The 25,242-nt window shown below is 43.7% G+C and overlaps 1 protein-coding gene across 1 annotated transcript in view; it reads right to left on the bottom strand.

Annotated features, from left to right (window-relative positions):
• Nucleotides 1-25,242, bottom strand: part of LOC126158747 (agrin-like) — a 177,963-nt gene that overhangs the window by 137,755 nt on the left and 14,966 nt on the right. Inside the window, exons 3-4 of the mRNA XM_049916466.1 lie at nucleotides 2,080-2,174; nucleotides 1,808-1,925 (exon numbers count right to left, since the gene is read on the bottom strand). Coding sequence (XP_049772423.1) covers nucleotides 1,808-1,925; nucleotides 2,080-2,174 — 213 coding nt within the window. The remainder of the gene's footprint in view (nucleotides 1-1,807; nucleotides 1,926-2,079; nucleotides 2,175-25,242) is intronic.

Genomic DNA, 25,242 nt, shown 5'->3' with positions numbered 1-25,242 from the left:
ATTTATGATACTGGAACGGGGTATATTTACAAGGATTCTGACATTAGGGATATTGGTCTGTAAGTTTCTTTTACCAGTTTTCTGTATAAGATACATAGATGTAGATGTAGAACAGTGAGGTAAGAGAGGAACTCCAGGTTCTAGAAACAATAGAAAGGATTCAACCGTCCAGAAAAGAATAACATGAGCGTTTACTGTGTACGGATCGAAGTTTGATACCATGGAAAATCTATGACTACCCAAGTGTAGAAGAAGGATAAGACGGCCACGAAGAAGATTATGAGATCGACTTTAAAGGTACGACGTTTTATCTTACCCGGAGTTGTCAAAGCTCTTTTCATATTCGAGAAGAGAAAGCAATTAGGTAGTGGTGTTGTCAAGCTACGGTCACTGTTGAATGTGTCACAGTGTCATCGGATAGCGGCTCATGCACGCTATGACTGTTTCAGTGAATAGCAGGTCAGGTATGGTGGTAAAAAGGAGACAGAGTGCAGTTGTTCCTTTCTATAAATGGTTCAAATGGCTCTGAGCACTATGGAACTTAACTTCCGAGGTGATCATTCCCCCAGAACTTAGAACTACTTAAACCTAAGTGACCTAAGGACATCACACACATCCATGCCCGTGGCAGGATTCGAACCTGCGACCGTAGCGGTTGCGCGATTCCAGACTGTAGCGCCTAGAACTGCTCGGCCACTCTGGCCGGCTTCCTTTTTATAGACAGAGAAATTCATTATAACAGATTTAGTAGTTTTCAGTAGCTTTTCTTACAGCAAATTGAAAATGATCATACAGTAATTAGAGGGATGGCCATTGTACTTGTCTCTTGGTAGCAGAACACCACATTTCGTCGTGGTGGAACTTGTAGTTTTCGGTGTTGTTGTGAATGCCATGTATAGGCAGGGGCAGTTAGTTCAGTAGTAAGAGGCGAAGCCCTGATAACCAGCCTCCATTGTGGATACATAGAGTGGAATGAATGATATTCCTGCATCTTCAACACATTTCATATACCTCTGTTATTTTAACATCGTCCCTTTACGTGACGTAGTAGTGATAACCCCAAAATGTGGAATTTACTTATTGTTCAGCAAGGCAACTGAAGTTATATGATGCAACGGTGACGTATTTATTACAACGACAAAAAAGCTAATCTCAGACCGTAAAAGAAACTTAGCATTACCTTCTCCATTTCTTGGAAGCATAATGTTTTTTGTACGTCCGTCGCTGATGAAGTTTATTTTCTTAATAGAGACATCGCTGTTACACTTAGTTATTTTTATTTTCTTATTTACATTTTATTCTTTTTGACTAATGTCGTTGTCCACCACCATTCTCGAGCGCCCCTTACTGTAATCCGTCAATCTGTCGAGATGAAACGCGACAAAGAGCGAAATACAAAAAGTAAAATAAAATAATAAAGTGTAATTGTTGAAATTTTGTGAAAAATTAGGCAAGAGACGCACAAAAAATTCCGGTAAAGTGTGTGACGGTTTCCGACGAGAGATAATCGATTATATTTATATGTTTTGACGATGTCATTATGGCCTTATCACTTTAGGACATGATGTAATAAAGATCTGAGGATGGTCATTACGGACTAAAACCGGTCATCGTCTAAAGAATTCATATTGTGATGAAAGACTGGAATAAAAAACATTAGATAATCGAACAGACGCAGAGAACAAAGGTAATACAACATGTGGGCGGAAAGCACTAACAGGTGACAGTCAAACATTTAGCGTTAAGGCAGTAATAGAAGAATAAGCAGCCTTATTTCCTAAGGGGAAAAATGCTGTATCACACTTACCACAGGGACCCTTGTAGGTGACGACGATTATCATCTGTTTCTCGCAAGACGTCATCCTCAGGCGACAGGCCGATTCATACGTTGTGCCGTCAGACCCACAGACAGGCGATTTGACTGCCTATAGATTAAAAGAAAACAGTATTAACATGTAGGTGAAACGAGACGAGGACCTGTGACAGATACAGAAAAAGTACTGGTTTTGAGTACTGAATGATACGCTCCAAGAATTCTGTAACAAATCTAAGATTAAAAGACGTTTCTTTGGTACTCACATCGCGACAGGTATCGAGACAGCGACACTGAGGCATTCCTTGGTCGTCTGGATAGCACGTGGAATGCACGGGACACTTGTGTCCCTGGCAGACGTCTGGAACATAACACGGGAACTATATTCAGTACCCGACTGGGCAAAGTAGGAGTACATCAGTTGAAATAGGGAAAACGAAGTGAACTGGACGTGGATCACATTTTAAAAATCCTAATTCAGTTAAACATATCCTGTATCACACTAATTGCAAGGGTCGCTAAAGGAACCTGATAGGAAATATCAGTATTGTGGAGATGGGCAGTTCGGTAGCCACGAAAGTGTAGGATTGCAGATGAAACTATTTATCCCTAGCTTATCCACAAACTTGATTTCAGATAGGCAAATGATCGTACGGTGTCAATTTTAGTGCACTGTGCACGAAATACCAAATGATCACCACGAAAACGAGATGAGTGAACAGAGATTTGAAGCTCGTTCTTCTAAAACAATGATCTACTTAGCAACCTTATTATGAACTGACAGCTAAAATGGTGACAATTCCGAAGCATTGTAGATGTGGCACAGGGTTTAGATGGAAGTAGAGTTTGTCTGAGGGTTTATACAGGCATAGGTCTTTAACCACTTAATTAATAATACGCGCAATACCGTCACGTCGGAACCACACTCAAGTCCAAAGGCGAAACTGGATCGTCAATTAAGAACAACACTTACAAATGAAGGCATGTTTAGTACTAAGACCAACTTACCGCCGCCATAACAGAATTAACTTCATGACGGTGAGTACAGGTATTTATACAAACATAGAATGTTCTATTCTGTTGCTATATACGCAAACATCGATTATTCCAGAATATACAATCATTACAAAGATGAGGTATTTCTGAAATGACAAATACAATAGGAGAAGTAATTTCTACTACGCTAGTAGTACGAGTCGCAATTGCGGCAGTGCTCCCTGTTCCGTAAAAACACAGACCTGCTGCTTCAAAGTTATCATTTGAGACGACTACGGCATCGTGAAAATATAACTTGTCAGTGATCTCTGCGCTGTGCGATCCCAAGCGTTATGGTCGTGTTTTTACATCCTCTGCACTACGATGATGAGCATCGAAGGCAGATCCTTGTTTCGAAACTTGGTCGAGTGTGGCTTCAGTTTCCTCAAACCTCCCATCGTCGACTTGTGTCTCTGGAGTGTAGTAGGGCTTCACACAGCGGACGACATTTCCATCTTGTTAATGAAGGATAGTAATTCTCAACTTCATATGTGATGTCTGCAACAAAAGAAGCATGTCATACGGCCGAAAGCAGCGCTTTAGTAGCTTTTACTATAGCCCCACTTTCCGCCCGGCATAAATATCCATAATCTCACTGATCGGAACTTGGACCTAAAACGCTCTCTGTCTTTTTATTGGACATCCGAAGTCCATAAGCAACTGTGTTGCTGCTTCGACTATCGCGATGAGGCGTTTCACGTAGTCATCCTGAGCATCATCCAGTTAAAACGGGAATGGAGTATCCATTGCCGTTTCGGCCTCGTGACCGTAGAGTAGAAAGAACGGTGCTAAGCCCGTATTGTCTTGCTTCGCTGAAAAATGAAATGTCGTGTGGCTAGGGCCTCCCGTTTGGTAGACCGTTCGCCTGGTGCAGGTCTTTCGAGTTGACGCCACTTTGGCGACCTGCGCGTCGATGGGGATGAAATGATAATGATCAGGACAACACAACACCCAGTCCCTGAGCGGAGAAAATCTCCAACCCAGCCAGGAATCGAACGCGGGCCCTTTGGATTGACAGTCTGTCACGCTGACCACTCAGCTACCGGGGGCGGACTGAGTTGCATGCAAATGTCATGAGGGGCAGCATTCAATTCCAGTCTCTCGGTCCGACTGTGGTGTCACCGCCAGACACCACACTTGCTAGGTGGTAGCCTTTAAATCGGCCGCGGTCCGTTAGTATACGTCGGACTCGCGTATCGCCACTATCAGTGATTGCAGACCGAGCGCCGCCACACGGCAGGTCTAAAGACACTTCCTAGCACTCGCCCCAGTTGTACAGCTGACTTTGCTAGCGATGGTTCACTGACAAAATACGCTCTCATTTGCCGAGACGATAGTTAGCGTAGCCTTCAGCTACGTCATTTGCTACGACCTAGCAAGGCGCCATTACCAGTTACTATTGATGCTGTAAAACATGTACCGTCAAGAGCGATGTTCCCCAATTGTGGATTAAAGTTAAGTATTCCAACAGCTACGTACGTTTTTTGCTAGTATAATTTCCTTGACCTGTTCCAGACCCCACGCCAGCCTGCGTGAGCTAAAACGCGTGCCTTTCGGCTTCCTCTCATAGTGAGTTGGCTGTCTTACCAATCCACAACACCGACATTGACGTACATCGAAAGTACTTTTCCAACATCTTATTAACGCATTCTGTGAGAACATTCATCTGTAGACGGTAGGCAGCTGTCATCCTGTGTGTGATACAGTGACGTGGAATTACCTCTGATACAAGTCTCGGTCGGAAAACTTTTAGGCGGTCAGAGCTCATCGCAGTGCGTGCACCGTGCTTCAAAATGATGTCTTCTATAAGAAACTTTGCAATTTCCGGAGCTTCTGCAGTTGATACAGAATTTGTCAAAGCATAGCGTGTGAGGTAGTCACTGCAGACTATTACCTATCGACTCCCGTTTGCTGCCTGTGGATGCCATCGATTCCCATTTGCTGCAGACCTCGCGAGCCTTCCAAAGCGGTCGATTCAAATTCTATGGAAAGGCGCTGCCGCATGTGGGATCGCTGCCTGATGCCCGAAAAGTAAAATTGGGCCAGAGGTTATGCTATCCTGAATGCAAAAAATTCAAATCTTTATTAATGTATTTATAACTGGACATTTGCAAGATACACAATGTGATAAAAAGTATCCGGACACCCCGAAAAACATACGTTTTTCTTATTAGGTTCCATTGTGCTGCCACCTACTGCCAGGTACTCCATATCAGTGACCTCAGTAGTCATTAGACATCGTGAGAGAGCGGAATGGGGCGCTCCGGGGAACTGACGGACTTCGAACGTGGTCAGGTGATTGGGTGTCACCTGTGCCATATGTCTGTACGCCATATTCCCACACTCCTAAACATCCCTAGGTCCACTCTGAAGGAACACGTACAGCACAAAAGCGCACAGGCCGACCTCGTCTGTTGACTGACAGAGATTGCAGACAGTTGAAAAGGGTCGCAATGTGTAATAGGCAGACGTCTATCAGGACCATCACACAGGAATTCCAAAGTGCGTCAGTATCCACTCCAAGTATTATGAAAGTTAGGCGGGAGGTGAGAAAACTGAGATTTCACGGTCGAGCGGCTGCTCATAAGCCACACATCACTCTGGTAAATGCCAAACGACGCCTCGCTTGGTGTAAGGAGCGTAAACATTGGACGATTGAACAGTGGAAAAATGTTGTGTGGAGTGACGAAACACGCTACACAATGTGGTGATCTGGTGGCAGGGTGTGGGTATGGCGAATGCTCGATGAACGTCATCTGCCAGCGTGTGTAGTACCAACAGTAAAATTCGGAGACGGTGGTGTTACGGTGTGGTCGTGTTTTTTATCGAGGGTGCTTGCACTCCTTGTTGTTCTACGTGGCACTATCAGAGCACAGCCCTACATTGATGTTTTAAGCACTCTCTTGCTTAACACTGTTGAAGAGCAATTCGGGGATGGCGATTGCATCTCTCAACACGAACGAGCACCTGTTCATAATGCACGGCCTGTGGCGGAGTGGTTACACGACAGTAACATCCCTGTAATGAACCGGCCTGATCTGAATCCTACAGAACGCCTTCGAGATGTTTTGGAACGCCGACTTCGTGCCAGGCCTCACCGACCTACATCGATACCTCTCCTCCGTGCAGCACTCCATGAAGAATGGGCTGACATTCCCCAAGAAATCTTATAGCACCTGATTGAACGTATTCCTGCGAGAGTGGAAGCTGTCATCAAGGCTAAGAACGTGCCAACACGTATTGGATTCCAGGATTACCGATGCAGGGTGCCACGAACTTGCAAGTCATTTTCAGCCAGGCGTCTGGATACTTTTGATCACAAACTGTATATTTTCTCATAATAGATCGTGGAATTATCCACAATGTGCTACAATACACGCCCCAACAAGTTTCGTCATGTTAGCTGCTACATTTTGGATGGGGATTACACTTAGGCTGAAGTTTTCGTCTTTGATGTTTTGCTTCAGGTGGGCGATTGTATGAGGATTGTTGTTCTACACGTTATCAAGAAGATGTCCTCAAAAAAGAAAGTCGGGGAGAGACGGGGGAGATAAATCTCGGGATCTAAGCGTCCATAGGTCACGTGAAATGATGTCTAACGCAACATTATCATGGTGCTATGTCCCGTTTGTGTTGGTGCACTATCTTGCTGCAGCCAGCAGTATCATTCATCAGCCTCTAGCAATGCTACGCAATGAGGTATCATGTCCTGCTAACGTTCTGCTGCTATCATACCCGAGGAATAATTGGGCCTGCAACTTTTTGCCCAAAATTTCACAAGGAACTCTCGAATTCTATCCTTATGTGAATGTATTAGGGTCCCATTGAAAATATGAGCGTCTTATAAACTCCAATATCTGGAGCTCTGGTGGTTTACATAGCCACTTAGATGAAACCACGCTTCATCAGAGTAGAAAACTTGAGGAAAAACCTGAACACTCCTACGCATAAAACGCAACCATTGAAAGTAACGTAGTCTTTTTCCTTTATCAGGTCCTCGAAGCTCAAGCACAACGAGAAAGCGACACGGACAGAGTTTCGGTTTCTTTCTGACTATGCGAACAGTCCCATAACACGTTCAAGTTTTATTATACCGTTTTCATTTCGACCTTCTTGGTGAATGTAGCAAAGACGAGCTGATATTTTCCAGTAAGACATCACTTAACATCCAAGGTCGGGCGGAACGTTCAGATTCATTCACACTAAACATCCAATGTCGCTAGGAACGTTCAAATTCAGTCACACTACCAGTTTTTGTAAGAAGAGCTATTATGCGTGAAATTGTTCATGTGTTAGGCGCACTTGTTGCAAGTCTTCTTGACATCTTAAGGCAGGTTGTGGTTTGAAGTAACAATCAAGAATAAACGCACGTTCAGCTTGAGAAAAACACAAGTTTCTTTGTACTCAGCTAACTCAACACTCACACCAAAAAGGTAGGGAACTGCTTGGATATCACGTGCTCTGCGTCTGCCATAAGTTCATCCGCTGCCAACACAAACATTCCCATTGGTATGAAACACAATTTCCAACCATACTGTCTTTATATTGTGGGATGCGTAGCTTTTGGTTCATCCTGTAATTGCAGGCTTCTGTTGGCAATTCTTACAGTTACAACTGAAAGAAAAGCAGCTCTCGGTCACTATATTTAAACGAATTAACCGGGTTTCAACACTGTTAGAAGTGTCTTCCTCAGAATTTAAATCAAAGAATGGTCTATATTCTTTGATTTAAATTCTGATGAAGACACTCCAAGCAGTGTTGAAACCCGGTTAATTCGTTTAAATATAGTGACCGAGAGCTGCTTTTCTTTCAGTTGCAACTATTCACGGTCTCTGAACGTGCTGCCATACACAAAATCTTGCAATTCTTACAGTGACACTTAGTCAGCCGTTTAGTCGAGAAATGGGCTTGTTTGTTGCTTGATAGACATTTACAGGGGCAGTGCGTCGACATCTAGAGCACCACGCACTCTCAACACGGTTGCCGTTGTCGCGGCTTCGCTCGACGTGGCAACAGGTAGACGCCGCGACAGGCGTGCACTCAACGACAACAACGGACTCATGACTGGCACCACGTCATAATCTGAGTCGAGCTTCAGTTCTACGTACAGCTTCGCGATTGACGAACCAGTGTATGTAGGGTCCGAGGTGACAAACACCCAGCCTTCATTCGGTCCCAGCATTTGACATTATGGTATGGGGTACATTATAGTATAGGGTACCATTGGGTATACAACAAGATACAGTATATAAAGAACCACATGAGCCACCGTAAATGTCACTGAAGAGAAAACTGTAACAGGGGTGTGATAAAAAAAGCTATAAACTGTTTTGAGGCACAGTAGAAAACGACGCCCCTAAAGTTTCTACGTCAGAGCCATAAACCTCGGAAGTTTCAAAACACATGCCTTTTGAATATCATGTAATTAGACTGAAGAAAGTTATTTCTGTGTTGGAAGAAATAGTGAAGAGAAAGAATGTACAAATCATTATACTCCGTGGAAAATTAATACATGTCAAGGGACGTGCCTGTCATATAAGAATAGAAAGGAAAAAAATGTAAGAGGAGTAAAACAAGAAAGGAAAGCATATTTTGGAAAAAGTTAAATTCATATAAGTCGGAAAAACACGAAAATGGTTTATTTGTGCTCCTAATTTATTAAAAGCAGCGCTCCGTCATCGGGTCACATGTTGCCCGCCGGGATCCTCTGGCTGCCGTTTCATGCTCAGCTGAGAATGCGGATAGGAGGGGCGTGTGGTCAGTTCGCATCAAGAGGGTGAGTGCACCCCGAAAAACGGCAACAGCGTATGGTGACCCGAATGGTCACCTATCGAATGCCGTCCGCACTCGACAGCGCTTAACTTAGGTGATCTGACGGTAACTCGTGTATCCACTGCGGCAGGGCCGTTGCCTTTCTAATTTATTAGATATGTGTTTACTTTATTCACCTTCTATCTTACTTTACAGATGATTCTCGCCTCTGTTTTGCTGGTCACCATGCAGTGACTGAGAATCATTTATGTAGTTGGTCCAAATGGCTCTGAGCACCATCGGACTTAACTTCTGAGGTCATCAGTCCCCCAGAACTTAGAACTACTTAAACCTAACTAACCTAAGGACATCACACACATCCATGCCCAAGGCAGGATTCGAGCCTGCGACCGTAGCGGTCGTGCGGCTCCAGACTGTAGCGCTTAGAACCGCTCGGCCACTCCGGCCGGCATTTATGTAGTATTTACGTTTCTCTTAGCTGTAATGTAAGCTATGTATTACAACGAAGTTAGACCTAACTGGAAGAACCTGCTACCACAGAGAATAAAAGGGTTAGAGTTGAAATGTGACAACAAATGTCCTAATGACTGCTATGTAGAATGAAACGTTATGTAGTTTGTCGATCGTCTTTACCTATGGCTTTGGATGCATACTGAGATAATAAAAGCCATGACATACCTCTTAATATCGTATCGGATCTTGTTTTTCCCTGATTAGAGGACCAACACGACGTGGCATGGGCTCAACATGTCGTTCGAAATCCCGTGCTGGAATACTGAGCCATGCTTCCTGTATAGCCCTATTGCAAAAGCTTTGCCAGCGCAGGATTTTCTGCAGGAAATGACCTCTCGATTACGTTTCACTAATGTTCAGTGGGATTCATATCGGATAGTCTGAGTGAGCTTGAATTGTCCATAATGTTCTTCAAACCATTTGCAAACAGTTAAGGCACGTTGACAAGGCGCATTGTCGTCCGTAAGAATTACTAAGTTTTTTGGGAACATGAATCCCATAAATGGCTGAAAATTACCTCCAAGTAGCCGAACATAACCATTTTCAGTCAATGATCGCTTCAATTGGAACAGATGACGCAGTCCATTCCATATAAACACAGCCTGCACCATTAAGGGGCCACCATCAGCTTGCACAGTGCCTTGCTAACGAAATGGGTCCATGGCTTCTTCGAGTCTGCGCCATCTCTACCATCGGCTCTCTCGTAATGAAATCCGGACTTATCTGACCAGGCTACAGTTTCCCAGTCGGATAGGGTCCAACAGATATGGTCACGAGCGCAGGAGAGACGCTGCAGGCGCTGTCGTGCTGTTAGGAAAAGGCACTGGCGCTGGTTGTTTGTTGCCGTAGCCAATTAACGCCCGCTCTTCTAACAGATACGTTCTTCGTACGTCCCATATTGATTTCTGCGGTTGTTTCAGTGTTGCTTGTCTGATAACACAGACAACTCCTACGCAAACTCTGCTGATCACGGTCGTTAGATGAAGGCCGTCGGTCACAGCGTTGTCCATAGCACCTGAAATTTGGTATTCTCGGCACACTCTTGACACTGTTGATCTCGGAATACTAAACTACCTAAATAGGTCCGAAATGGAACGCGTCTAGTTCCAGGTACCACCCCGCGTTCAAAGGCTGCTACTTCCTGTCGTGCGGCCGTAATTACGTCGGAAATCTTTTCACATGAATCACCCGAGTAGAAATGACGGCTCCTTTTTTTTATTGAATTTCAATTCCTCCCCGAAGAGGGCCGGCTGGCAGCAGCATAGTATGCCGCTCTTCAGCCCACAGACTTTGTGAGAAATATGAAAAGAATAAATAATAAAACAGGCGATAAAATCGGAGGCTTAAAGAGTAACATGGCGAAAAGAAATCGTGGAACTTAAAACAAAGAACAGAGGGATGATGATGCTAATAAAATACATACGAAGCAGACAGGTAAAACAATAGACAGACAATTAAAAAACACGGCGACAGTCTGGATTCTGTTCGCAAAGGACATAAAATTCACACCTAGCGACAGCATGGTTTCTGTTCGCAACACGAGAAAGACGAACAACACTGAATAGTCACTGGAACACTGCACTAAAAAGTTGGCAAATGTGACATACCACAGCCGGGAGCAGGTGGGGGGAAACTGGACAGATGATGGGAAAAAAAGGGGGGGAAAGGAGAGTAAAAGCGAAGGGGGGAAAGGAGCTGATGGAGGATGAGGACCCATAAGAGGGGTGGGGGGCAGACGTGACAGGGAGTGGGGTAGGCAGAGGAGGGGAATACAAAAGGACTTGGGGGGGAGAAGGGAGGTAGGGAGAGGTTTAGTGGGGAGAAAACAGGACGGAAGGGGGGAAGAGGGAGCCCAGGGAAAGGATAGAGGAAAGGAGGGGAAGTGAGGATCAGAGTTGATAGGAGGGATAAATGGAGGGAGAGAGGGCATCGTCTGGGAGGGGGAGTTGATGGAAGCCATCTTGGGAAAGGAGATGTATGGTGTAGAGATGGAGGGTAGGGGGGACACAACGGTGAAGACGTGGTAGGGGGCGGGGATGGGAGAGGAGAGGAGCAACCAGGGGGTGAGGGGGTTCAAGACGGCGGGAGGTGTAGAGGATGCGGATATGTTCGAGGAATAGGAGCAGATGGGGGAAAGGAATGAGATCATAGAGGATCCGCGTGGGGGACGGGAGGCGTATACATAAGGCGAGGCGGAGTGCATGACGCTCAAGGATCTGGAGGGACTTAAAGAATTTAGGGGACGGCTCCTTCAGTGCGCTGCCCTTTTATACCGTGTGTACACGACACTACCGCCGTCCTTATAGGTGCATATTGCTATGCTATGACTTTTGTCACCTCAGGGTATACACTACTGGCCATTAAAATTGCTACACCACGAAGATGACGTGCTACAGATGCGAAATTTAACCGAAAAGAAGAACATGCTGTGATATGCAAATGATTAGCATTTCAGAGCATTCACACAAGGTTGGCGCCGGTGGCGACACCTACAATGTGCTGACATGAGGAAAGTTTCCAATTGATTTCTCATACACAAACAGCAGCTGACCGGCGTTGCCTGGTGAAACGTTGTCGTGATGACTTGTGTAAGGAGGAGAAAAGCGTACCATCACGTTTCCGACTTCGATAAAGGTCGGATTGTATCCTATCGCGATTGTGGTTTGTCGTATCACGACATTGCTTCTCGCGTTGGTCGAGATCCAATGACTGTTAGCAGAATATGGAATCGGTGGGTTCAGGACGGTAATTCGGAACGCCGTGCTGGATCCCTACTGCATCGTATCGCTAGAAGTCGAGATGACAGGCATCTTATCCGCATGGCTGTAACGGATCGTGCAGCCAGGTCTCGATCCCTGAGTCGACAGATTGGGACGTTGCAAAACAACAACCATATGCACGAACAGTTCGACGACGTTTGCAGCAGCATAGACTATCAGCTCGGAGGTGATGGCTGCATCACAGACAGGAGCACCTGCGATGGTGTACTCAACGACGAACCTGTGTGCACGAATGGCAAAACGTCATATTTTCTGATGAATCCAGGTTCTGTTTATAGGATCATGATGGTCTCATCCGTGTTTGGCGACATCGCGGTATGGGGTGCCATTGGTTACACGTCTCGGTCACCTCTCGTTCGCACTGACGGCACTTTGAACAGTGGACCTTACATTTCAGATGTGTTACGTCTGGTCAATGATGGCCGAGCAACTGGCTCGTCACAATACGCCAGTCACTACTCTTGATGAACTGTGGTATCGTGTTGAAACTGCATGGGCAGCTGTACCTGTACACGCCATCCAAGCTCTATTTGACTCAATGCCCAGGCGTATCAAGGCCGTTATTACGGCCAGAGGTGGTTGTTCTGGGTACTGATTGTCACTATCTATGCACCCAAACTGCGTGAAAATTTTTAATGGCCAGTAGGGTATTAGACAGTGCTTTATAGTAGTCGGCCTGTTGGACTCAGATTACTGAGATTCGTATAATATACGTTACAATAAATTGCTGTTCCAGCAACACTGTTAAGATAAAGAACAAAACAGTACAACTGCTCAACGAATCCAGTAATGTTACGTTTTATGCTGACTGGAAGTATCGCAACTTTAGCTTCCTCCCTCATACCACAGCAAGGCGGCGGCGATTAGTTTTTCTACGTGAAAGTTCTCCGTTCCACTGGTGCTGCAGCCGGCGATTTAGGCACCTTTAATAGGTCCGGAGATTTCGCTGCAAATTGGGCGCACGAGCGGCGCCCCGTGCCGGCTGGCTAATTAATGAGAAGCGTGGGCGTGGGCGCGGGCCGCGGCGGCCAGACACGTGATGGTACGGCGACCGGCGCGCTGTTCCACTTAATCTGCATGCTAATTGAAAGGCTCACCCGGCCGCGGCGCGCGCTGCAGCCTGACGTGTGGGCGGCCACTGTGCGTCCGTCAGGCGCTGGCAGGCCGCGCCAGACAGCGCCCAATAATATGCACATATCTGCGCCCCGGCAACGGCCTGTCCTCTGGCGCATATGATTAATGCGTAGCGGGTATAATCGGAATACTCCTACGAATTTTCAGGGCACCAAGACAGACGACACGAAATTATGAAAATAAAAACTCTTCGCTTGTGACTGACAATGGCCGTCCATTAAGTAATTCAACAAATATTTTTTCTCGGCCAATTTCTGTAGGAGAAATGCGGAATTTGCTGTGGGGCTTGTGGAACGTTCGGGCTTCAGCCGCTGTGGTACGAAGTTCCGACAGGTGGCAGCGCTACACGTAGCTCCCAAATTTTTATAGGCACTTGCAGAATGTGTGCGCAGAACTGGCAGTAAACAAAAGCACGGTGAGTCGTTGGGCGAAGCGTCTGTCGTCATCGCAGCAAGATCGCGCAAACCTGTCCAGTATCTTGCATGCCGGCCGGCTGCACACAGCTGTGAAATTAAAGGAACGATTTCAACATGTTCTCACCACAAAAGTGCAGGTGAACTTCTTCTCCATGACAACGCAAGACCTCACACAAGTCTGCGCACCCGAGAGGAGCTCACAAAACTTCACTGGAGCGTTCTTGATTACCCACCCTACAACCGAGATTTCGCCCCTTCCCACTTCCACTTGTTTGGCCCGTTGGAGGATGCACTCCACTTGAAGAAGTACATGTGTGGTGGTGAGGTTATTGATGCAGCATGATGTTGGATTCAATATCGATAAGTAAAGTGGTACCAGGCGAGTCTATAGGCCCTACCGGTTAGGTGACACAAGGCCGTCGCATTGAACGGGAGATGGCCGGGGTGGCTGAGCGGTTCTTGGCGCTACAGTCTGGAACCGCGCGACAGCTACGGTCGCAGGTTCGAATCCTGCCCCGGGCTTGGATGTTTGTGGTGTCCTTAGGTTAGTTAGGTTTAAGTTGTTCTAAGTTCTAGCGAACTGATGACCTCAGAAACTAAGTCCCATAGTGCTCAGAGCCATTTGAACCATACAACGGGATCATGTAGGAAAAATAGTGTTGTGTAGCCGGAAGAGTGGCGAATAATATGGTGTATGGGAATCCTGAATAAAACCAGCATGCTATCAGAAGAGAGTGCTGTATTTCTTCCTGAAAGCCCCACGGTTTAATCAAAGGAACATTTTACAAAGTTCCATGTGAAAATTTTTCCATAGATCTACCAGTCTAAATGCAAGTGATCCTGTAGTAGTATATTTGGCATTCACCAATCGCAGTGCTTTAATTTGCATCTGTGTGCGGAATCTGCGTATAAAGGGGTACATTTTCACAAACATTTGTCCTAACAAATGAATGTATTTTGGATGTAGGCCTTTTTGGGTTATCAGACAGCTGAGAAATATTCCATCTTTTGCAACTGAATATTTAATTTGTGTGTGCGCTATTTATGCATCTTCAGTGGTCTACGCTAAAAAGAAAATTATTTTACTATGCATATTTGGAGGAAAGGTCTGTAGTGATACTTGCCAGCTCACGTCAGTCTCTTTCATTTACAGCTATACCGTTGCGCTTTTTACACTTGCGTTCATTTTATGTCGTTTACATCCATACACATGTTTTCTGCATTTACTAGGTGCTCATAGCACGTATTTCAGCCAATTGGTACGTCACATTTAAACATTTCTTATCGCATAACCAGTACTGATGCACAATGATTTAGGGCCAGCTGAGAGATCATGGGAGTTGTAGGGCGTGAGAGTGGAGTGTTGGATTGGGATCGAAGGGAGGTTGGTGGTGGGAATGAGCTTATTTCAATTTTGATTTATGGCCTTCTGTATGAAATAATCTACTTATAGCGTATACATACCATTTCCTTTGTTGCTACTGCATAAGGGTGGCGTGTCTGCTTTTATCCCAACGTGACTTTGATTTTCTCATATTAGATAGTCTGCATATGTGAAATGGGTACAGTCGCTCTTCAGTCCCATAATATGTTCATTTTACGTTATATTAAAATTTCTTCCAATCACTCAATATATTTAAACTCGCAGTAACTACATGTCAGTTCAAATTTCACAAATATCTGTACAGTTGTATTTACCTTTACTTCTCTCAAATTTTTTTCCTTTTGTATTGTGCTGATTTTCCGGAAAGGTATATAAATTTAATTACTTTAAAGATGTCACGTATCTTGTCTATGATTTACCTGTCATTAGTTATTCTGTGCTATTTTGTGTTTGTGTTGAGGGGTGTGTTTCCTGATGAGAATGTGAATTGTGTGATATTGTTGTGTGTTGATATATCTGGACTGTTTTCATTTTTGCGTTCGTTTACTTGAATTTTACTTTTAATGGTATCACGTAGTTTGTGTACTGTCTTGCTTCTGTATCCATTGCTTTGAGCTATATTGATCATCATGTTTACTTCTCTTGATATTTCTTTGCTTTGAGATGTTCAGCACAGCCATTATATCATATGCCTGACGGCTGAGTTTTTTGACAATGTGAATATTTTCACTTCACGTGTGTTATAGTGTCAGTAACTGTTTCCTTTCTGAAAATGTTGAAGATGTGTCTTCTATCAGGTATTCTGATTTTGAGGTAGAGGTAGGGTATTGTCTCTTGTCTTACTGTTATCACAGTTAATTGAACATTGTTGTGTATGTTATTAACCTGTGTAAACTATACGTTCTTGTGGTTCTTCTATGAGGCCTATGACGTCATTTAAATATCTGTACCATTACAAAAATATTATTTTTTGTCTCTGTTATTTCGGCAAAAATCTGATATCAGTGTGACTCATTGGAATATTTCCTAATATTCATGAAACTGGGATTCCTGCTGGCAGTCCTTCCTTTAGTAAATGGAATGAATTGTTAAACTGAAAGCAGATTTGCTTAGTGATTACTTTTATGATTTATGTCAGATACTCTGTAGTGATGTTTCTAATTTCTGGGTTTCCTGTCAGCTGATCGTTTATGATGTTTATTGTTTCATCAAGTGGGAGTGAATTTAACATCTCTTTCACTTCAAAGAATATCAGTTTTGCAGGTGATGTGAGTTAATTCTAAGGAGTTATTTATATTTCTGTTGTATGCTAATTGTAAATGTGTTTATAGCGTTATAGAATTTTGTGCACATGCAGCGCAAACCACAATAATTACAACAAAGCACAGTGTACCACCTTAATGAGGAAAAGGAGAAAATTAAATGGATATTTCGATATGCTATGAATACGATGTGCATGATTAGATAAGAAACAAGTAGGTATCCCTAATGGATTTTCAATAAGTAATTCGTAACAGTTGAAACTTTATAGCCACAAAAGAAGTCGACTCATCAGTTTATATCGCTCATTTATTCATATCAGTTGAGATATATATAAGTTTGATTGAACTTACAGGTAACCAGTATCCGACAGTTTAATTGGATGCTTAATTAAAGTCAGCTTAACTGTTAAATTAAAACCATTAAAGGATCAGCCTGACAGTATGTGTTAGAGAATTTACACAAATTTCTTCTAGAAAATCTGCATTATTAGAACTGCATGTTTAAGAGCCAATTTCAATTAATGATTTAATATGTTTTGTAGTTTTCCACATAGTTTAAATACGGTTAGAGATAAGTGAATTCTAGTTGCATCAGTGAAAAGAGAACGTCATTTCCTGAAAAAACGAGGTGCTATTATGTGTACGATATGGTTGAAGGCACAGAAGTCAATGAATGAAAGTGATCACTGACATTAAAAATGAATTTATTCAATTTTTATTCCTGAGAAAGCTACATAACGTTGTAGGCCATATTCAGGCCCGGGACCGCAGAATGGAGTTTGTCAACGTAGTGTCTGCACGTTCACAGACTGCACTTTTGGGCGCTAGACCTGAAGATGACCTCCAGTGCAGATTGGAACTAGTTGCCAGTAACTAAAATGTTGTGATCCACACTATGCTTGTTTATTTATTATAACAAAGGGGTCACCGTTCATAATATATAGCGTCAACTATGAAGTAGAATCATGTGTAATATGTCACTTTATTATTTTTTTGCATACATCTGATGATGCATCTAGTTTTAAGATTGAATTATTGTATAAAAAGTTGTAAATAAGGATAGTGATTGCTTACAGTCGTTAAGGGGGGTAGGACGTCAAACGGGCCGTCTTGGAGCAGGAGAAGCACCAGAGGAGCTTTTAATTTCCACTGTCTACACTTTCACAAATAAATTAATAAAACTTTATAAGCATGACCAGGAAGGATTCGAGATTCACGATCAAAACATTGGTCGTTCAAAAACATAACAAAGTAATTTTTTTCTTACATGTGACATTTCATCATTTTTTCACTTGGCTGCATTTGTTGCTTTCGGTACACTTTTCTTCATAAGTAAGAGAGATTTTCGATGAATTTTGCACATCATAGAAACCGTACTTACAGGTGTTTGCAACTCTAGAATTTTCCAGATCTATTAAAAACTGTGGTAAAAATTGAGATAATGAATTATAAAATTTTAGTTTTTTCTAAACATGAAGTTTAAAATGTAACAGCTCATTCATTTTTTCATAAATTAAATAAATTCTTATGAAGAAAAGTGTACCGATAGCAACAAATGCAGCCAGTAGTAAGAGAAAACGTGATGAAATTTCACATGTAAAAAAAATTATTTTGTTACGTTTTTGAACATCCACTGCTATGAGTGTGAATCCTGAATCCTTCCTAGTCATGCCGATAAAGTTTTATGAATTTTTTTTGTAAAAGTTTAGATAGTGGAAATGAAAATGTACTGTGGTGCCTCTCCTACTCCAAGTCAGCCTGTTTGACGTCGTATCTCCATTACGTGGCGTAGATGCTTCGTGTTTCTGTAGTAGGATGGACTGAACTTTATAAAAGGCTGCAGCCATCTTGCTCGTCTTCAGTTGCCTGAGTAGGGTTGAAGAAGCAGGACCTAATCTGGTACGGGAGTTGTGTGAGCTACACGCTTTTACGACATCGAAGTTTTTTCATGGAGATGGTCACGACGCTCAGAATTATTCCACGCAGTAATCCAGTGAGCTTAGGAAAATCCGCAATAGTCGTCACGCTGATCTATCCTGCCAGTAGTTTGGTGGCACTCGCATTTTTCGCGTGTTAGGCCAGTTTGGACCTGAATTCTGTGTAGTAGTTGAACGTCACTTAGAATCATTCCTTCGTGTGACTATCGCACGTACTTTTTTTTTTAATTTTAGCGTCGATTGGAACATTGACCAATCTATGAACATATGCTATGTTCACATAACATGACACAATTTCAAAGACTTTACTGGTCTCATATAGACGTAATTTTATGTATACAGACTGAAGCGGAGAGTGAAAATTTCTACCAGGGTCTCCTGTTTACTACACAGGTGCTTTAGCCACCAAAGCACCTTGGTATAGTGGTTCACACATTTGCGCCAATTATCCTGTCACGCCTCCCTCCTATTTGGATCCAAGTTCCCTGGTAAAAATTTTCACTCTCCACTTCAGCCGTGTTGCCGGTTATTTTGATTATATAACCCCTGTATTGGGGGTTAGAGCTATTTGAATACGCTTATGTTCGCTGTAGATATTAATCACCAAACTGCACTCATTGCGTAACAAACCACACGAAGTTATTATTACTGAACTTTATAAATTGTAGTTTACTCTACAAATCCTATTTACAGATTACCATGTAGGTTACTGCACCTATATTCAACCTGACATTACTTAATCTGATTCAAACATCAGGAACAATTTATTATTTTCCTTAAAAAAATCCCCTAAGACTGCTGGAGAGTGTTGCCAACACTTACAGTGAGCTCCCCACCAGTTTCAAGTTCAAAAATCACCAGAAAACCACAAACAAAAGTGCTCCTGCACTCATAATCGCTAAAATTCCCAGTAAATTTTTAATCATTATGGAAGAAAACAAAATGTGTATTAGTAATGAGTTTCCTTTATTATTAAGTAATAAAATATTCACAATCACTAAATGAATATACAATAAACAAATCACCAAGTCAAGGTCAGAAACATACCAAAAGTTTTATAATAACAGGTAATTGTTTAAATGAATGAATCATTTTTGTCTCTCTGAATTTCATTTTCGTTGCAGCACTTTCCTTCCAACCTCAAACCACAGCCTGTTCTTAATATAGCAGTTAAAATATTTAACTTCATTCTATTCCTCTGCTTGTTTTTTATTACATTCATAGTGCTAAAAAGTCTCTCAACATCGGCATTGGAATGAGGCAGTATCAGGAGAGTAATCGCAGAAGGCGCTGTTTCCTCAGATCTGGATTTCCCTTAAGCATCTTTGAAATGCAATACTTCATTCCAAAAATTTTTTTGTATCTTTGGCCTCGTTCCAGTTCAACAAATATATTTTTCGCCACTAATCATCCACTCTTGCTATAAATTGTACACTTTTATTGAACTGAGCCATTTATCAACTAGATTTTCTTTGAACATGATCGAAGCAGACGAAATGAATTAAAATTTGCACTGCGGCCAGGACTCGAACTCCAGTCTTCTCTTTTGCTAGGCAGAAATCATTACAACACCGCAGTAGCATGGTGAACCTTGCTGCACGAACTACCTAAGCTTAGTGCCCTCCCCAACACAAACTTCAATTCATTTTTCCCTCATATACTGTCACTACTGCCAGGGCTCTCCGATATTGGCAAGCACCCCAGCATTGGACGTAATGGGACGTCCTTGTATCATTAGTGATCTTCTGAATCTCACAGTTACCTGTATCCCTGAGGCTGCGGTGATGTAAGGGTTAGCAATTTTTGCCTAGCAATCAAGAAGACTCGGAATCGAGTCCCGGTCGCAAAACAAATTTTAATTCATTTCATCTTCTTCGATCATTATCGTAGATAATAAAAAGAGACTTAAATGACTCAGGGAAACTTTTAATTATAGTTTTCCTTTGTTGTGATTAAGTGTTTGTCCAACACCTATTCTGGAAATTTTTTTCATCAACGTCAAATTTTCTGGAAACCTGTTTTTTATTTATTCAATCAGGCTTACTAAAAATGTTATGTCCCAATTACGCAACATTTCTTCGTCTTTCCGTGATAATCATTTTTCTCTCATATCAAGCTACTGCTTTTCAAAGCGGGATTCCAGATAACATCTTCGATCGAAGAAATCACAAATATTTTGAGTAAAAATAGTAACTTTATTTGCAGGTAACGCAACTTCGCTGACAAGCATATCTATGAGGTTGGCCACTTAATCAAATAGTTTGGTGTGATCTATATCTTTCGACTCAAACATTTTATTGATTCTGTTTATTTCAATTAATATTGGAAATAAAAATGAAATATATGCCTAATTAATCTCATTCGCATACATAGCGTGCAATAACTCTGCCAAATAAGACTTTTCATCCACTTTAGCTACGGAAAATGTGTTTCCTGATACAGCGGATTATATTGCTAACTACCTTGTCTGGCACGCTTGAGCTGTTTTTAACGGTTTATGTTCATCGTCGATGGTTCTATATAGCTCCTTGTAAAGAGATTGTCTGGAAGGAGAGCGACTAAACCAATCATATGTGTCTTTAATCAAAAACTCCAAATTTCTCGGTAAAAATTCTTTTGCAACAGCTGAAACAGCCAGTTGCAAGTTATGGCACAAGCAACGTACTAAAATCAGGTGTTGTACCTCTTCTTTCAGTTTCGTATATACTTTCGTTATTTACTCCAACCATGACAGAGGCATTAACTTTACCAATTTACTGTAACAAACTATAATCAGTCCCAAGTATTAATATACAGCAACATCAGTAGTTGCATCAATTAATAAGCTAAATGATTGATCTTTACAATCTTGTTTTAGAACGTCAGTGAAATGCGGTGCTAACACGTTTTTTTGTAATTCAGGTGTACTTAGTGCGATGCAGCTTTGCCATTACTGTGATTAATTACCTGTCCCAAATGGTCGATTACTTATATACTGGTATGCATGGCTGTGAATAATGCAAGCCTTGCTTCTTCCTTTTTTTTACACTCCTGGAAATTGAAATAAGAACACCGTGAATTCATTGTCCCAGGAAGGGGAAACTTTATTGACACATTCCTGGCGTCAGATACATCACATGATCACACTGACAGAACCACAGGCACATAGACACAGGCAACAGAGCATGCACAATGTCGGCACTAGTACAGTGTATATCCACCTTTCGCAGCAATGCAGGCCGCTATTCTCCCATGGAGACGATCGTAGAGATGCTGGATGTAGTCCTGTGGAACGGCTTGCCATGCCATTTCCACCTGGCGCCTCAGTTGGACCAGCGTTCGTGCTAGACGTGCAGACCGCGTGAGACGACGCTTCATCCAGTCCCAAACATACTCAATGGGGAACAGATCCGGAGATCTTGCTGGCCAGGGTAGTTGACTTACACCTTCTAGAGCACGTTGGGTGGCACGGGATACATGCGGACGTGCATTGTCCTGTTGGAACAGCAAGTTCCCTTGCCGGTCTAGGAATGGTAGAACGATGGGTTCGATGACGGTTTGGATGTACTGTGCACTATTCAGTGTCCCCTCGACGATCACCAGTGGTGTACGGCCAGTGTAGGAGATCGCTCCCCACACCATGATGGCGGGTGTTGGCCCTGTGTGCCTCGGTCGTATGCAGTACTGATTGTGGCGCTCACCTGCACGGCGCCAAACACGCATACGACCATCACTGGCACCAAGGCAGAAGCGACTCTCATCGCTGAAGACGACACGTCTCCATTCGTCCCTCCATTCACGCCTGTCGCGACACCACTGGAGGCGGGCTGCACGATGTTGGGGCGTGAGCGGAAGACGGCCTAACGGTGTGCGGGACCGTAGCCCAGCTTCAGGGAGACGGTTGCGAATGGTCCTCGCCGATACCCCAGGAGTAACAGTGTCCCTAATTTGCTGGGAAGTGGCGGTGCGGTCCCCTACGGCACTGCGTAGGATCCTACGGTCTTGGCGTGCATCCGTGCGTCGCTGCGGTCCGGTCCCAGGTCGACGGGCACGTGCACCTTCCGCCGACCACTGGCGACAACATCGATGTACTGTGGAGACCTCACGCCCCACGTGTTGAGCAATTCGGCGGTACTTCCACCCGGCCTCCCGCATGCCCACTATACGCCCTCGCTCAAAGTCCGTCAACTGCACATACGGTTCACGTCCACGCTGTCGCGGCATGCTACCAGTGTTAAAGACTGCGATGGAGCTCCGTATGCCACGGCAAACTGGCTGACACTGACGGCGGCGGTGCACAAATGCTGCGCAGATAGCGCCATTCGACGGCCAACACCGCGGTTCCTGGTGTGTCCGCTGTGCCGTGCGTGCGATCATTGCTTGTACAGCCCTCTCGCAGTGTCCGGAGCAAGTATGGTGGGTCTGACACACCGGTGTCAATGTGTTCTTTTTTCCATTTCCAGGAGTGTATTATTCCGAATGGTCCCTTACTTAGAAGCAATTTTAGGCTGCATAGTCACATCCTGCAACAATTTACTTACGCAAAGAGTAGTCAGAGATATAAAACAGATCAGTGAAAGACCAATCAACTAAAAAGAAGGTTGCTTACCTTTTATTTTCCGGATGCTTCATTGAAATCCCATGAAACTTCAAATCTCCATAGTGACTCCTTAAAACTGTACCACAAAGTTTGCAGGGCGCTACCTGACCCGTAGTACTCTCAGTAACTTGAAGCCAATCTTCTAAATGTGGGTCTTGAAATCAAGAAACTTTTTCGGCATAGTTATACACGTATGAAGTCGTGAAATAATACGATGCACTGAGAATCACAGTTGCATAGTGCACAACACGAACGACAACAGTCGAGTTACTTTTTCTGCGCATCTGACGTGACGCACCTGCGTGAGCCAACAAGCGCTCAGTGGTTATTCGAACCAACAATGAAATAAGTGAGCACCCATTTCGACCGAGAAATGAACTATAACTTAGTGCCACGAAATACTGTCCATTCTACAGGGAATCCCTTCACGTTGTCTATCGAGCCTGATGGTTCGTATGATATTGCATCGCATCAGTGTTGTCTTCGCAGAAATAACACATCTGGAAGCATATAAATAGCTTAGCGATTGAGAGACCACATTTACAGTAACTAAGCCACAGGGAATTCCTTCACGTTGTATATCGTGCCTGATGGTTCGTATGATATTGCATCGCATCAGTGTTTTCTTCGCAGAAATAACGCATCTGGAAGCATATAAATAGCTTAGCGATTGAGAGACCGCATTTACAGTAACTAAGCCACAGGGAATCCCTTCACGTTGTATATCGTGCCTGATGGTTCGTTTGATATTGCATCGCATCAGTGTTGTCTTGGCAGAAATAACATATCTGGAAGCATATAAATAGCCACTAACGCAATATGTCGCCACTAAGGGATCGTAAAAGGGCATTTTACTGTAAGCCCAACAACCACTAACGTAATAAAGAGCATTAGAAAAATCCACTACATACGCAATACTACCAGGATGAGCTTGTTTTTAAAACAATGGACTTGTAGTCCGGGGTGATATGTTGCAATGCAGCATCGCCGGTCTATTGCGGTCTAACTGTATTGGTGGGGTGGTAAAAAGGAGCATTAGAAAAATCCACTACATACGCAATACTACCAGGATGAGCTTGTTTTTAAAAAAATGGACTTGTAGTCCGGGGTGATATGTTGCAATGCAGCATCGCCGGTCTATTGCGGTCTAACTGTATTGGTGAGGCGGTAAATTTCCACAGGGCAGTGACTGCGTCACAACTTTCGTTTTAAAATCCTTAACCGTGCCAAATGCGACTGCGAGATCGGTTCTGGGATTAAGTTTGCTAGGCACTTATGCTCGATGGTATGTCCGAAACGCGTGTGAAGAGTTTTGTGGAGAAGGGGCCACGAGTTCATTCGTTCTGCAGCGGACGCGTGAATATCGCCGTGCAGCAGCGGCCCACAGTACACGCACAAGCAGCGGCCAGACTACATCATATCGCGGCAGCGTCAGCGACTACGCAACGCCTGCGGACGCCGTCAGCACACAGCGTGGGAACAGCCTAACAGCTGAAGTCAGAGGTGTATATGCGGCGTTAGCCGCAGTGATGCTCAGAACTCAAGTCTCATCAAGGACATCACAATGTGTCTCTTTGGGCGTCCTAAGTGACGTCTCAGCTATGTAGTGTCGCCAAGAAAGCACCAAATACTGTACATCGATGAGCAACTAATGTTGATGCATAGGATTTGCAATACTATTTCTCTGCTGCAAACGATACTGGTTTTTTGTTGTGACTGGCTATCAACGGTTCGAAGAAACTATTCCGAATTCCTCATTGCCAGTCACAATCCGTGATGACAAAAACGAATCTCTCCTCTATCCTACACTGAAGCGCCAAGGAAACTGGTATAGGCATGCGTATTCAAATACAGAGATATGTAGACAAGCTGAATAAGGCGATACGGTCGGAAGCGCCTATATAAGACAACAAATGTCTGGCGCTGTTGTTAGATCGGTTACTGTTGCTCCAATGGCAGATTATCAAGATTTAAGTCAGTCTTAACGTGGTGTTATAGTCGGCGCACGAATGATGGGACACAGCACGAATGATGGGACACGCTATCCAAAAATGGTTCAAATGGCTCTGAGCACTATGGGACTTAACAGCTACCGTCATCAGTCCCCTAGAACTTAGAACTACCTAAACCTAACTCACCCAAGGACATCACACAACACCGAGTCATCACGAGGCAGAGAAAATCCCTGACCCCGCCGTGAATCGAACCCAGGAACCCGGGCGTGGGAAGCGAAAACTCTACCGCACGACCAGGAGCTGCGGACCACGCTATCCGAGATAGCTATTAATTGGGGATTTTCCCGTATGACTATCTCACGAGTATAGTGTGAATATCAGGAATCCGGTAAAACATCAAATCTCTGACATCGCTGTGGCCGGAAAAAGATGCTGCGAGAACGGGACCAAAGACGACTGAAGAGAATCTTACCAACGTGACAGAAGTGCAAGGATTCAGCAGATTGCTGCAGATTTCAGTGCTGGGCCATCAACAAGTGTCAGCGCGGGAAGCATTCAACGAACCATCATCGATATGGGCTTTCGGAGCCGAAGGCCCACTCGTGTACCCTTGATGTCTGCACGGCAATAAGCTTTAGGTCTGCCTCAGGCCCATCAACGGT

Source organism: Schistocerca cancellata, chromosome 2, assembly GCF_023864275.1.
Source record: "Schistocerca cancellata isolate TAMUIC-IGC-003103 chromosome 2, iqSchCanc2.1, whole genome shotgun sequence".
NCBI lineage: Eukaryota > Metazoa > Arthropoda > Insecta > Orthoptera > Acrididae > Schistocerca > Schistocerca cancellata.
This window is presented reverse-complemented; position numbering and strand designations above follow the sequence as displayed.